Below are 14,306 nucleotides of genomic sequence, written 5' to 3'. Positions count from 1 at the left end.
AGGCGGGATTGCCATTGCCACATCGGGGTTGGAGGATTCTCCCCACCAAGTCTCCGTCAACATTAAACAGAGTGGCTTCTCTGTCTCGAGAAGCTCAAAGATGTCTTGCGCATGACTGCACGCTGATCTGGTATTTAGCAGCATGCAGGCGTACTCTGCGCCAGCTATGATACTAGACGGGGCTGAGGACAAAGCCCGGTTAGGACGCCAGCCACAACCCTGGAAGCTGATCTGCGCACAGGTAGGAAACTTAAATATCTTTTATAATAGCTAATATAAACATTGTGGATATAAATATTGTAACGTAAGGATAAGTTGAGGTTGCCTAAGTTAAATTTGATGTTTTTGTACAATTTGTAACATGACGCCGATTATGTTCATTGAATATGCCTTTGTCGGGTCGCAATTATAGAAGCGTAAACGGATACGTTGTTTTAAATAAGTAAAAGTTTTATAATAGAAAATATTTTGAACGTAATTAATTAATTGAAAATAAAGAAATGTACAGTATTTATGAAATAAATTGGAAATAAAAGATGACATTATCGTAAAAAGTGGTTATTTGGTTCTATCGAGGTATAAACATGCTGGTTTTTGTGTTGTTTACATTGATTTGTTAAAGTTCATTTCTAAATGGGCTGCTTAGTAAGAAATATTTCAGGTAGGGAATGAAAAGATAATGAAAACGATTAGTTAGCGAGATTTAATGGAGTTAGGAAGTTTTGCTTTACTAATATGGTTTTTCAATTTCAGTTTGACATTTATTTGATAGTGAATTTAATATCATATAAATGTTTCTATTGCTGATTTATTGATTTCGACACTGGAGTTTACAAATTTGTTGATTAAAAGTTTGAAATTATCTTGTTAATAAAAGTTTTTTTTATAATTTTTAATATACTTTGGAACCTTGATTTTCCATAATTGGAAGATGATTCATTTAGATAAATTAAGTAACAAAAAACCAGCTGAATATATAGCAATAATACCAAAAAATACTTTTTGAATTATTGAGTGCAAAGGTGGAATTAAAGAAATTAAATGTTACGTTCAAAATGCTTTCTGGAAGTTTAAAAAAAATAATTATTTGAAAAAGTTATTTGTTATATTAATAATGTTTTTATAGAATTAGTAATAATTTTTCCTTTTTTTAATAAAAAAAATATGAAAAATATTTCCAAAATAATTATTTTTGGAAATAATAAATATATTTTTTTTATAAAAAAAAAAATATGGTTTGTTGACCCGATTGTAATTTAAATTAAAAAAAAAAAAGCCAATTTAATTAACTTAATTAAAAAAAATGTAGGTAAAAGCAGGCAAGTAAGGTGGGTGTATGTGTTTAAAAATGTAATATGTTAGCAACATTTTCCAGGTAGTCTAATGCCACACTCAACGAAAACTTTTGAAGTATTGCCAATAGTCTCTCAGACATTTCCTTAGATTGTTTTGAAATACGTGGATTTAGGCTACCTGTCAAAGTTTGTGCAATTCTCATTTCTTGATAACTTTGCTCCTTCTTCAAAGTTAGTAAAAATGAGTAGAAATTGGGGTGTGGTTTTCCAATTGTATGGTTGAAGGAGTTATGCCATCCCTCTATGGCATTGTTTGTTTTTGCACCTCCTTCTAAGGAGGTTGTGTAGCAGTTCCACCACTCCACATGGAAACGTGGCTTCCTCCTGCGACCCGATCTACTTAGATGTCCAATCCATGTGTCCTCGAAGTAATTTAACAAGGGGGCCAATTTATCTTCATTTTCGACATAATAATCAGATTCAGAAATTGCAGTGTAGTATTCATCTACACTTTCAGGAGGTACAAAACAAAGTGCAGTTAGTTTCTTTAATTCTACCTGTAGTTTGCTATCTGTACAGTAATCAGTAACTAGGGATGTTTTTTGTAACTTATGCCAAAAAGCCTGGGAAAAATGAAAAAAACATCCCTGAATTTGCGTATCTGAGTACGTTTTGGTGATAACATTCATCATAGTCAATTCAAAATCCACGATGATTTTCCTACAACTTTTATTTGAAGTTTTTTCTTTAATTACAGACAAAAATTCAGTATAAGTTGCTGATTGCTTATCAGGTAGCAAACTATATACTAAGGGTACTACATTATTTTGAATCTGTGCATGAATACTGTAAATTTGGGTGAAAGGATGGGGCGTACTTTTAAACGTTCCATCCATCATCCAAATGTCAGTATTCTCTCATTTTACAAGGTTGCGGGGAGTGCTAAAGATTAGTAAACGTTTCAGAGGGTTTTGGTTGTCGTACAGTAAGAAGGGTTCATTGGAGAAAGAGATAGAAAGTTCATTAGAAATATGTATGTCAGCAAAAGTTTGTGGAGTTTCAGTGTGAGTGTTACTTGCCTGTTTTTTCTTCGCATAATTCGTCGCAAATTAGGAATAATTGGCATATTACAAGCAATATGACCTGGGACATGCTGTGCAACCTCTCTTAAAATTGAACCAGGTGTGCCATTGGAGGTGGATGCAATATCTTTCATTTCGTTAATAGTCTCACGAATTTCAATCTCCATTGCAGAGGCAGAGTGGTTATGTTCAGTTGTTTTTATAACATTTTCACCAACAGTAACCGCTCTGCCACTGCAACGGGCTGAATAATATTGTACACATCTCCAATGTCTCCTTGGTTCACTTATCCTTTCATTGCAATATATATATATCCACAATGTTGTAATAACCTGTTTCCTTTCCTGGATTTGATATATTTTGCTGTTGCTTGGCTTGTCATTTTCTGTAGAAAAAGTAAAAAAAAAATCAATATATGTTTAAGTTTAATAATAGATTCAAAATATTATCTGTACATTAATTATTGAAAATATTTTTCATCCTAAACTTTCACTACTGATGCACCTTTCTGGAGTTGGATTTTTAACTTACACCCTTACACTGTCCAACACTTTTACTACTGCTGCACCTTCCTGGAGTTGGATTAGTAAATTACACCCTTACACTGACCATAACTTTCTCTACTGCTGGAACTTCCTGGAGTTGGAATAGTAAATTACACCCTTACACTGTCCATCACTTTCCCTACTAATGCACCTTCCTGGAGTTAGAATAGTAAATTACACCCTTACACAGTCCATCACTTTCCCTACTGCTGCACCTTCCTGGAGTTGGAATAGTAAATTACACCCTTACACTGACCATCACTTTCCTTACTGCTGCACCTTCCTGGAGTTGGAATAGTAAATGACACCCTTACACTGACCATTACTTTCCCTACTGTTGCACCTTCCTGGAGTTGGAATAGTAAATTACACCCTTACTCTGACCATCACTTTCTCTACTGTTGCACCTCCTGGAGTTGGAATAGTAAATTACACCCTTACACTGTCCATCACTTTCCCTACTAATGCACCTTCCTGGAGTTAGAATAGTAAATTACACCCTTACACAGTCCATCACTTTCCCTACTGCTGCACCTTCCTGGAGTTGGAATAGTAAATTAAACCCTTACACTGACCATCACTTTCACTACTGCTGCACCTTCCTGGAGTTGGAATAGTAAATTACACCCTTACACTGACCATTACTTTCCCTACTGTTACACCTTCATGGAGTTGGAATAGTAAATTACACCCTTACACAGTCCATCACTTTCCCTCCTGCTGCACCTTCCTGGAATTGGAATAGTATATTACACCCTTACACTGACCATCACCTTCACTACTGCTGCACCTTCCTGGATTGGAATAATAAATTACACCCTTACACTGACCATTACTTTCCCTACTGTTGCACCTTCCTGGAGTTGGAATAGTAAATTACAGCCTTACACTGATCATCACTTTCCCTACTGCTGCACCTTCCTGGAGTTGGAATAGTAAATTACACCCTTACACTCACCATCACTTTCCCTACTGCTGCACCTTCCTGGAGTTGGAATAGTAAAGTACACCCTTACACTGACCATCACTTTCCCTACTGCTGCACCTTCCTGGAGATGGAATATTAAATTACACCCTTACACTGACTATCACTTTCCCTACTGCTGCACCTTTCTGGAGTTGGAATAGTAAATTACACCCTTACACTGTCCTTCACTTTCCCTACTGCTGCATTTTCCTAGAGTTGGATTAGTAAATTACACCCTTACACTGACCATCACGTTCCTTAATGCTGCACCTTCCTATTAATAGTTCTACTCTATCTATTAGTTTGTTAAGGTGTTTTTCGATTATATTTACCTTTTTAGATTGGTGTCTTTTTCTTCTTAAGGTGATTTTCTTGACGGTGATGTTTTTGACGAGGCTCACGTAATCAAATTCTGATTGAATTTAAAAAGAAAATTATTTTTAAATATACATTGTTTTTTTTGCGAATGTTGAAATGTTATCATTTTTGAGCATTATTTAAAACATTAAAAGTTAATATTTTAGTATTTGTTCAGAATTGATAACTGTAATTTTGGCGCTTTCTTTATTTTTTAAGAGAACGATGTATTGTGGCAGTTATAACATTTCTAGTTTGATATCAATAAATCTAATTTCTCATTTTTCAAATACACAAGCATACCAATTATGTATTTTAAAACTGGTATTTTAGAGGAGAGGTAATGAAGGTAATTCAGAATAAATAAAAATCCAATTTGTAATTTTTTTAAATTATCGTTTCAGTAAATATGTAATCGTTTTTAATCATTCATTTTCATTGGTCTTGTAGTTTATTGCAATTAATGTGGAATATTTAGTCTATATTTATCCATTTATTTATTAATTAGTTTAGTAAATGCAAACGGGGTGTTACTTTTACAGTCTCTACTAGTAGAATTACATATTTGTTTGGGTTGTGTTACACATATATTCTTTAAGAGCATGTCTGTGTGTGAAATGCGTTTTTAAAAATTTAGATTATGAGATCTTTCTTCTATTGTAAGTTTAGTTTTTAGGTTAAAAAATGTAAAAAAATACTGATTTAACTTGCAGTTTGACAATTTAGTACGTTATACATTTACTAAAATATATACTAAATTTGTTCTAATTATTCGCGTTCTATATCAGAAAGTGACGTTTTTAACAGGAACACATTAATAATCTGGAAACTAAATATATTTGTTTTACATATTAATACGTGTTTATTTTAGAAATATTACTTCATGGTTATTCTGATTTTTAAACGTACTTGTTCATTCAGAGAAATGTGTCGAATATTAACTTTTGATTCTGCAAGGTTCACTAGGTCAGAAGGTTAGGTTCAGGCGTCTGCTCTCTCTGCGAGTTGAAAATCAACTGATTTTAAAATGGTGTCTACATCGCATTTATATGTTTGTGTGAATGTGTTCGTTAATTTCGAGAAAATGTGCGTTTTAAAAAGCGTTTAATATTGTTTTATTTAATGTGGAAACATATAAATATTAGTTAGTAAGTAAAAAGTGTATGTTTTCGTTTTTAACTCCGTTTTGCCATCCATTTTGTTTGCATTGTTGTGGTATTTGCTTGGTTGAAATAGTGATAGGACTATTTTATTATGTTCCCTAACTAAAATGGCTGCTATATGTTTAAGTTATGTTTGTTTTAGTTATCGTTTTCGTTATTTACTACTCGAGTATTAATATTAATTCTCGAGTATTAATTTATCAAAATTATTTGTATTTCGGAAACGTAATGCGTAGTATTTTCCCACATTTTAATACACTTCCCCACCCAAAACGTCTATTTTTCCTGCACCCCTTGCCAGATTTTGTAATACAAATAAAATATATAAATATATTTTTTTTAAGTAGGTCTTGTTTTGATTTTATTTTTGAAAACTTAATATATATGTTTGTTTTCGTTATCGTTTTCGTTATTTAATACTCGAGTATTAATATTAATACTCGAGTATCAATTTTTGAAAATATGCTTGTATTTCGGAAACGTAATGCATAGTTTTTTTACCACATTTTAATGCACTTCCCCACCCAAAACCCCTATTTTCCCTGCATCCCGTGCCAGATTTTATATTACAAAAAAAAATATCAATATATATATTTTCAGTAGGTCTTGTATTGAATTTATTTTTGAAAACTTAATATATATGTTTGTTTACGTAATCGTTTTCGTTATTTAATACTCGAGTATTAATATTAATACTCGAGTATTAATTTATGAAAATATGCTTGTAATTCAGAAATCTAATGGATAGTTTTTTACCAAATTTAAATACACTTCCCCACCCAAAACCCCTATTTTCCCTGCATCTTGTGCCAGATTTTATATTACAAAAATTTTTTTTTATATTTTTTTCGAGATATATATGCGTTGTAATGGTATGCGACATAGTGGATTTCGTTGTAATGGTACTTTTATATTATTTTACCTTATTCGCGTTGTAATGGTATGCGTTCTAAAAACATGCGTTGTAAAGGTACTCGCGTTGTAATAGTTGCGTTGTGAAAGTATGCGTTGTAATAGTTTGCGTTGTAACGTCATACATCCAATTACTGGAGATGTCTGTGTGTTTAATCAGCAAGTCACAGAACTGAATCCTTGTTAGCACCACACTGTGGACCGATTATGAGTGTATATATAGTAGTAAAACATCCCAGCCTGTGACAGAAAACACTGCGAATATGTAAGTAATTTTCTTAAAATTGTATTACACACTATACAAGCTAGGCTTCCTCAAAATGTGCAAATACTTAAAGTATAAGATATAACAAGTACTTTTAAAAAATGTCTTGTAGTATAACTCAGACTGTTCCTAGAGCAAACATTGTCAATTAAAAGGATACCGTCCAGAACCCCTTATATACTTTTAATGTAAACAGTATATCTTTATTATGCAACAGAGAAAACATACAACTCAACACAGTTGTGGTGGTGGGGCGGCACTAAAACTTGTCGCAATGGGTGCCACAAGGCTAATGTGCACCCTGTCAGACATGCAAAGCAGATGCAGTGCTGTACTGTGGAGCAGTCGAAGAACCATAACTCCTTGTCCCACCCGTTCACCTCTGCAAATAATCTGCAATAGGGATTTTTTAGCCTGCCATAATTAGAGTTCCTATCCACTGCTTTTCTGAGGAATTGAATATGAAATAGTACCCCCAATCCTTATATTTATTTTGCTATTGTATTTTAATGATGTGATTTTTTCTTCCCATTTTCTAAAAGGCTGCTGAGCAGACAGAGGAATGTAATCATAACAATGTAAGTAGTCCAAAATCACAGTTTACAATTTAAGTATTTCACAGTTAGCCTACCAGCTATGAAACGCTCAATGGTTTCTCATTGGAATCATTGGAATCACAGTACTTTGAGGGGAAAAAATCTCGAATCGAGCCTTTCTGGGAAATTGATTGGCCCACCTTTTGTTTGGCAAGACATCTGAACACTACCTATGAAAACTCTTGTTTATTTCTTTGACTTTATGTATGAGTTTTAAACTCTGCACCATAGGAGCAGAGGACCTGATTTTGACTTTGGAGGATGGTTGCTCTATCACAGATGTGATGGCTGTCTCATCTGACTTATTGCAAGTTCCAAAGGAAGTAATGCACTTGTAGGATGGGATATTTGTCACGTTTGTGATGGAGTAACCCACCTACCAAACTCTAAATCAAGCTCATAATCATCTTCAAGTGCTTTGCACTTATTGGGTTACACACTGAAAAAGCAATATTAGGAAGGCCTGCAGAAATTCTAGTTACAATAAAGTATGGATTAATGTTGGGTTCATGTGATACCGCATACCATTGAGATTTGATAACTGGGGAGGTTTAATCTTTCCAGGGGAGAACTATTTGCATTTTCTTCACTGAGGTAAGGTTAGTGATTGAGGAGACTTTAGGGTAGAGTTTAGAGTCTTTGGTATATTGACGAATCTTTAATGGTCTGATTTAGATGTTGGCGTACGGGTTACTCTGTCACAACAGTGAAAGATATCCCATCTGCTAAAATGTAAATCCCATTATAGTATTTATGTTTCAGCGGACAGGATATCTGTCGCCGTTGTGATGGACTAACCCATCCCCCAACATCTAAATCAGGCCCTAAATTGTATGTGAGTAAGGATCCATAATGTTCCATATAGATGTTGAAAATGATAGAAGAAAGCACTGGAGGCGATCGTGGGCTTCTGGGATCTTGGGATTCTATCTATAAAAGGTGCAAGTGGTTGGTGAGGTTAGTGGTGAACTACTTTAGTACTATGTCAGAGAAGCCTGTGAGTGTTTCCAGGGGTTCAATCATTTTCACAAATCTTCTTTAAAGAGTCCTACTGGGCTCTTATTTACAGAATTAAGCTAATTCCTAATGTATGGTTTCTTATGGCTCAGCATTATCACCTGCACCTTTAAACATATGACTTCCACCCCTGTTACCAATTTAAGCTACAAGATCCAGGGAAAGGACCGTCCACACCGCCCAGGAGGAAGACTAAAGACCCCCCTCTGACTCTCCACATCCAGCACGAGTGACCCCACCCAAACACTGACCACCTCCACTTCCAAATCCAGACAAGCCCCAGGACCACCCTAGGCGGCACCCTCATCTACAGACCCCCAGGACCTCGCACACACCACGAAACTACCATCGGCGAGCTCTCCACACCCCACACCATCACCTCCATGGACTACATTCTACTCAGGAACCTGAACTTCCACCTCGACAACAGCAACGATCCCAACTCCACAACTCTCCTAGACAACCTCACCAACCTTGACCCCATCTTCGCAGGAGGAACTAACTTCCGCTTCTGCCACACCATCCAGCCCCTCTGGACTGACCATCACTGCATTCCCTTCACCTTCAACACCACCACCATACCCAAACCCGCCCCACGCCCACCACGATGGAACTGGAGCAAGGTCACAGAGGAGCACATCACCACCACCCTCCGTCAATACCCCCCCATCGCTGTGACCAACGCTAACTCCACAGCCGAAGATTTTCACCGCTGGGTCTCCACCTATGCTGACAAGCTCACACCCCTCTGCCAACACCCACTGAATGCCGCCTGGTTCACCACAGAACTTCAAGATGTCAGATGCTCCTGCGGACGCCTAGAGAATCGGTGGCGAATCCTGAAAACCATGGAAGCGTGAACAACCACAAGAGCGCCCTAAAGGTATACCATCAGCGCATAAGAGACACCAAACAGACCTTCGTAGGAGACAAGATCCAGACCAATGTGACCAACACCAAGGAACTGTTCAACGTCATACAGCAGTTCGCAAAACCCACCTGTGAAGCCACGGACGTCACACATTCCCAGGAACTCTGCGACAAGCTCAGCTCTGACTTCCCTCTCAAGATCAAGGCTCTCTACGACAACTTCAGTGAACCAATGACTAGCACCACCCACCAACGCCGATAAGCTGACCATCATGTCCTGGGATCCGCTACCGTAGAACTCATTACAGCGACCATGAAGAAAACCCACTCAGGAGCCCCAAAGGACCCCTGCCCACCGCACATCTTCCACAGAGCCGCCACCATCATTGCACCCAAACTAGGACGCACCATCAACGCCTCCCACTGGTCAGGCATCTGCCCAGATGATTGGAAACGGGCGGAGGTGAATACCCTCCTCAAGAAACCATTGGCTGACCCAACAGACCTGAAAAACTACCAGCCCATCACCGTGTCTCATCGCACTCTCGCAGCCAGACTGCATGACGCAGGAATACAAGGATCCACCCTCGACTGGATCCAATCCATCCTTGTTGGCAGAACCCAGAGGATCCGACTCCATTCCTTCCTCTCCAAACCCACTGAAAGCAACTGCGGAGTAACCCAGGGATTATCACTCAGTCTCACGGTCTTCAACATCTACATAGCCCCCTCGTCGCCATCATCAGACAGAATGGGCTCAGCATCGTATCTTACGCCTACGACACCCAGCTCATCCTCTCGCTCGCGAAGAATCCAGAGGACATCAGACTCAGTTTCCAGGAAGGTATGAAGGTCGTGGCAGCTTGGATGAAGGACAGCTGCCTGAAGCTAAACTCAGAGAAGACCGAGGTCCTCATCCTCTGGCCCTGCACCTCCGCCTGGGACAACACCTGGTGGCCCTCCACCCTCGGGAGCCCACCCACCCCTACGGACCACGCTCGGAAACTCAGCATCATCCTTGACTCCTCCCTCTCCATGACCCGACAATCAACGCCGTCGCCTCCACTAGTTTCAACTGCCTTCACATCCTCCGGAAGACCTTCAAGTGGATCCCCCTGACTGCAGAAGGACCGTCAACCACACACTCAGCACTAGCAGGCTGGACTACAGAAACGCCCTCTATGCCAGAATAAACAAGTCTCTTCTACACAGGCTCTAGATCATCCAGAACGCCGCAGCCAGACTCATCCTCGGGACACCACGACATGAGCACATGACCCAACACCTACGAGACCTCCACTGGCTCCCCGTCAAGAAGAGGGTCACCTTCAAACTCCTCACCCACACCTACAAATTCCTTCACAACATCAGACCCAAATACATCAATGATCCAATATCCTTCCACATACCCAAGAAGAACCTCCACTCCGCCGATCTCGCCCTGGCAGAGGTCCCCTGCTTCCGCAGAAACAGTACTGGTGGGAGAGCTTTCTCCTACATCGCAGCCAAAACCTGGAACAAGCTCCCTGTGAACATCAGACACTCCCTGACCCTGCACGTGCTCAGGAAGGACCTCAAGATCTGGTTCTTCGACTGATCCGGAGCCGCCCCTCCCCCCCAAACCAGCCAGTGCCGTGAGACCCTCACGGGTGAGTAGCGCGCTTTACAAGCCCCTGATTGATTGATACTGATTATCAGGACTGCCCACATATGGGCTTGATTCTGGAAATGGGTAGATGGTATTTTTCTTCATGTATCATGGATATATGTGCATCCGACACATATGCAGTCGAAATGCACTCACAGGCATTGATTTATTTGGTAAACATATTCACCCACGCCACAAGATAACCAGCAGACTGGACTACGGAAATTACCTCTATGCCGGCATCAACAGGACCCTTCTATACAAGCTCCAAACCATCCCGAATGCCACAGCCAGACTCGTCCTCGGGACCCCAAGGCACGAACACCTTCAAGACATAAACTAGCTCCCGGTTGAGAAGAGAATAACCTACAAGCTTCTCACTCATGCCTATAAATCCCTCCACAACATCGGACCCAAATACCTCAACAATTGAGTCTATTTCCACGCACTCATAAGAACTCTCTGATCTGCCAACCTCGCCCTAGCGGAAACACCCCAAATCCGCAGAAGCAGAGCAGGAGGAAGGGCCTTCTCCTACATCACAGCCAAAACCCGGCATGAGCTCCCGGTCAGCATCAGACGCTCCCCCAACCTGCACATGTTCAGGAAGGACCTTAAGACCTTGATCTTCAACTGAACCGGAGCTGCCCACCCCCCCCACCCCCAGCACTTTGAGACCCTCACTGGGGAGTAGCGCGCTTTATATACCCCTTGATTGATTGATTGATTGATTGAAGATCTCTCCATCCACATCGCCGGCACTGTGGTCAACTCATAATGCAGCAGTCTTTGGACTGCCAGCTATGTGGGCTACTGGCCGGCATGGTTCTCAGGCGGTCAGACCGGCAAACTCGTAATCAGGCACTAAGATTTAAGAGCAGGATAATTCTCCGACACCATGTGATAGATTCCATAATAAGTACAGTTGGGGTAACTTAGAAACACTACTTTCTGTTATAATCGTATTCCTAACATGTTGTGTACAAAGTAAAATATCCCTTTTCCTGCTAACAATATACACAGATTTTTTTAAAGAATTTCTTTAGAAAGATTTTGGAAATGGAGAATCCCCATATGAAGTAATCTCAAACATTTTTAGTGCCCTTTTAGAATAAGAATAAAAAGCACTTATCTCTCTCAAAGTAAGGAAGATTTCATACATTATTGCAGCTTGATTTGACCCTTTTCAATTCCTAAGAGACCATTTTCCCACCTCAAAACTGCTGCCATAACAAGCACAACCATAGACGGTAAACCAAATGCAAGCCAAAGAGCAGTGGTGGAAGCCAAGGAACAAATTTGACTCCAAATACGCCCCTCAACAATGTCTAAAAAGGTCCAATCATACATGCCCATCACTTCACATGAATAACCCTATGTTGGTGGAAATTTTACTCCATAAACAGATAAAATTTGCAAAATTCCACATTCCACTATTCTTATACAATCTATGAATGGCGCATGCCTGGGACAAAGTCCTACTTTTACAATGGTTTATATGACCACTATTACTACAGTTACTTCAAAAGATGCTAACCGGAATGGGATAAAATTTAACTATTTCCATCTGTACTTTCTCCACGGAGCACATTTTTTGTCTAATACTAGTACTTTTCTTCCTGAAGGATAGGTCTTTGCTCTTTGAGATGGGTATTTTGAAATAATGCTCCTCTGCATATTTTTCAAGACAGAGAGATGTCTTTGAAGTCCTATCGGAGCTAGATCATCAGGATAACATCAGCCTCATGTAATAAACAACAAAAATCCAATTAGGCCTAATTTCAGCGACACCCCCTTTGCCTTACCGACTATACGAGGCAAATCATGAGTCAAGAGCGTAAAGCGAGACGAGTAGCGTCACCAGTCGGCACCCCTGCTTCAAACCATTCTGCATCAACACCCACTCCTCAACAGACCCTGATTCCTCTCCATCAAAACTTGGGTCCACATAGAAAAATGAAGGGCTATTATTAACTGCAAAAGATGACCCAGTATTACTAACACCACCAATTTTCTCCATTGCGTCCCCCAGTTTGCTCTGTCGAAATCTGTGGTGAAATCCATAAATGCAGAATATACTTGCATGCCTCTCATTTGTGGATCTTTTTCTATGAATGTCTGTGAGGCCGCAATATTATCAAGGGTGTCATGATTCATTTGAAAACCAGCCTGTTCTACCAATATAACATTATTTCCAAATTGTAGGAAACCGGCTCTGTATATGATATTGACTCTAGATGAAAATACCGTGCACGGAGTCCAGTAGTTCCCCAAAAGTGTACAGGGCTCAATGCAAAACCCAAAGTGCTCTATTAGTGGTAGTGTGGCGAGCAGCCTTAGGCCTAACACAGAGGAGTGTAAGACATTTATTGCACACACATGATCAATAATGGACAAACGACTCAAGAAGGAGATCCAGACCAATTTATAAAATGACACTTTGTGATTTATTTGAAGACCCAGTCTTTGTAATCAGGTAAGTATGTTTTTAATTAAAAATACTTCTCACTTTCAAAAAATCGAGACTTTAAAACTTTTTCAAACTGTCCAGTGTTATACTATGGGGAAAACAATATTGTGGTTAAACAGGTAAGTATCGAACTTACATTTTCAGTCTTCTGAGGCAAATGTTAGCAAGGGCTAAGTGTCAGGTAGGTACCAAAACTGCACCAACAGCGGCACAATGCTTTCCAATGGAGAAAGGGGGTGCCTGGAGCCACACTTCTTGCAGATAGGTAAATCGGTTGCAGTGGCCATGTTTTTGGGGTTAGCACAAGCACGGGGGACCACCAAGCAACACCGAAACAAATCTCACCACCGGCACAGGGGAGGTTGTGTGCAGGGATCAAATTCGACGTCTGGCGCCCAATGCTTTTCAATGAGGATTTTGCTGATGGCAAAGAGGCTGCAGGCATGGCACTGGAGTTTGCAAGAGGAAGAGAGGAAGCAGAGGTAAGTTGAGATGTAGGTGGTCTTATCCTTATATTCAGTTAATAAAGCACCTTTAGTAGGCCACCTGTTGTTGATGTTCTTTAGCATTTTTCAGCACAACACATCATTCTCCAAACACCCCTTCTGCCACTCTTTTCTTTCTAATCTGTTTCACATTATCTCCTCCACATTTGCTATTGAGCACCCATTGTCCAATTGTGTTTCATTCTCATTTTCTCATTATCAGGGCCACTGGAATTACACTATTCAACGACTTCTGCTTTTTTTCACATAATCATGGAGGTACCGTTGTTTCAGCTCACCAAGGCACAGTGGCTTTGGTTGCAGGGGTCCCTTTTGACATCAAAATCTTTTTACTGGTGCCGGTCGTGGTGGGGGGGGAGCCTCTGGATTCACACTGCAGGTGTGACATGGAGGGCTGAAGAGGTCAGCCAACATTGGACATGAGGTCAGGATTGCCGGGGAGACTTCACTGCACAGTTTAGCCACTCAGACTCGGGCCATGGCCGTCGGATGCGGAGTGGGCAGGAGACCTGGATCCGCCTGGATCTGGAGTCTTTGGAGTCGGTTTCTTCTGGACTGGTTCACTGTCCTCGGGCGATTGGAGTCTTTATGGAAGGCAACAGTCCCCCCCGGG

General features: G+C 40.1%; 1 protein-coding gene across 8 annotated transcripts in view; it reads left to right on the top strand.

The window, feature by feature from the left end:
• LOC144780983 (uncharacterized) overlaps positions 1–14,306 on the top strand; it is a 1,867,627-nt gene that overhangs the window by 128,835 nt on the left and 1,724,486 nt on the right. For all 8 annotated transcript variants that reach the window (XM_078659579.1, XM_078659581.1, XM_078659578.1 and 5 more), the window contains exon 4: positions 7,129–7,164. In XM_078659579.1, the coding sequence (XP_078515705.1) occupies positions 7,129–7,164 (36 nt within the window). The remainder of the gene's footprint in view (positions 1–7,128; positions 7,165–14,306) is intronic.

Source organism: Lissotriton helveticus, chromosome 9 (genome assembly GCF_964261635.1).
Source record: "Lissotriton helveticus chromosome 9, aLisHel1.1, whole genome shotgun sequence".
In the NCBI taxonomy this organism is placed as follows: Eukaryota; Metazoa; Chordata; class Amphibia; order Caudata; family Salamandridae; genus Lissotriton; species Lissotriton helveticus.
The sequence above is the reverse complement of the archived record's forward strand: the minus strand, read 5'-3'. Positions and strand labels throughout refer to the sequence as shown.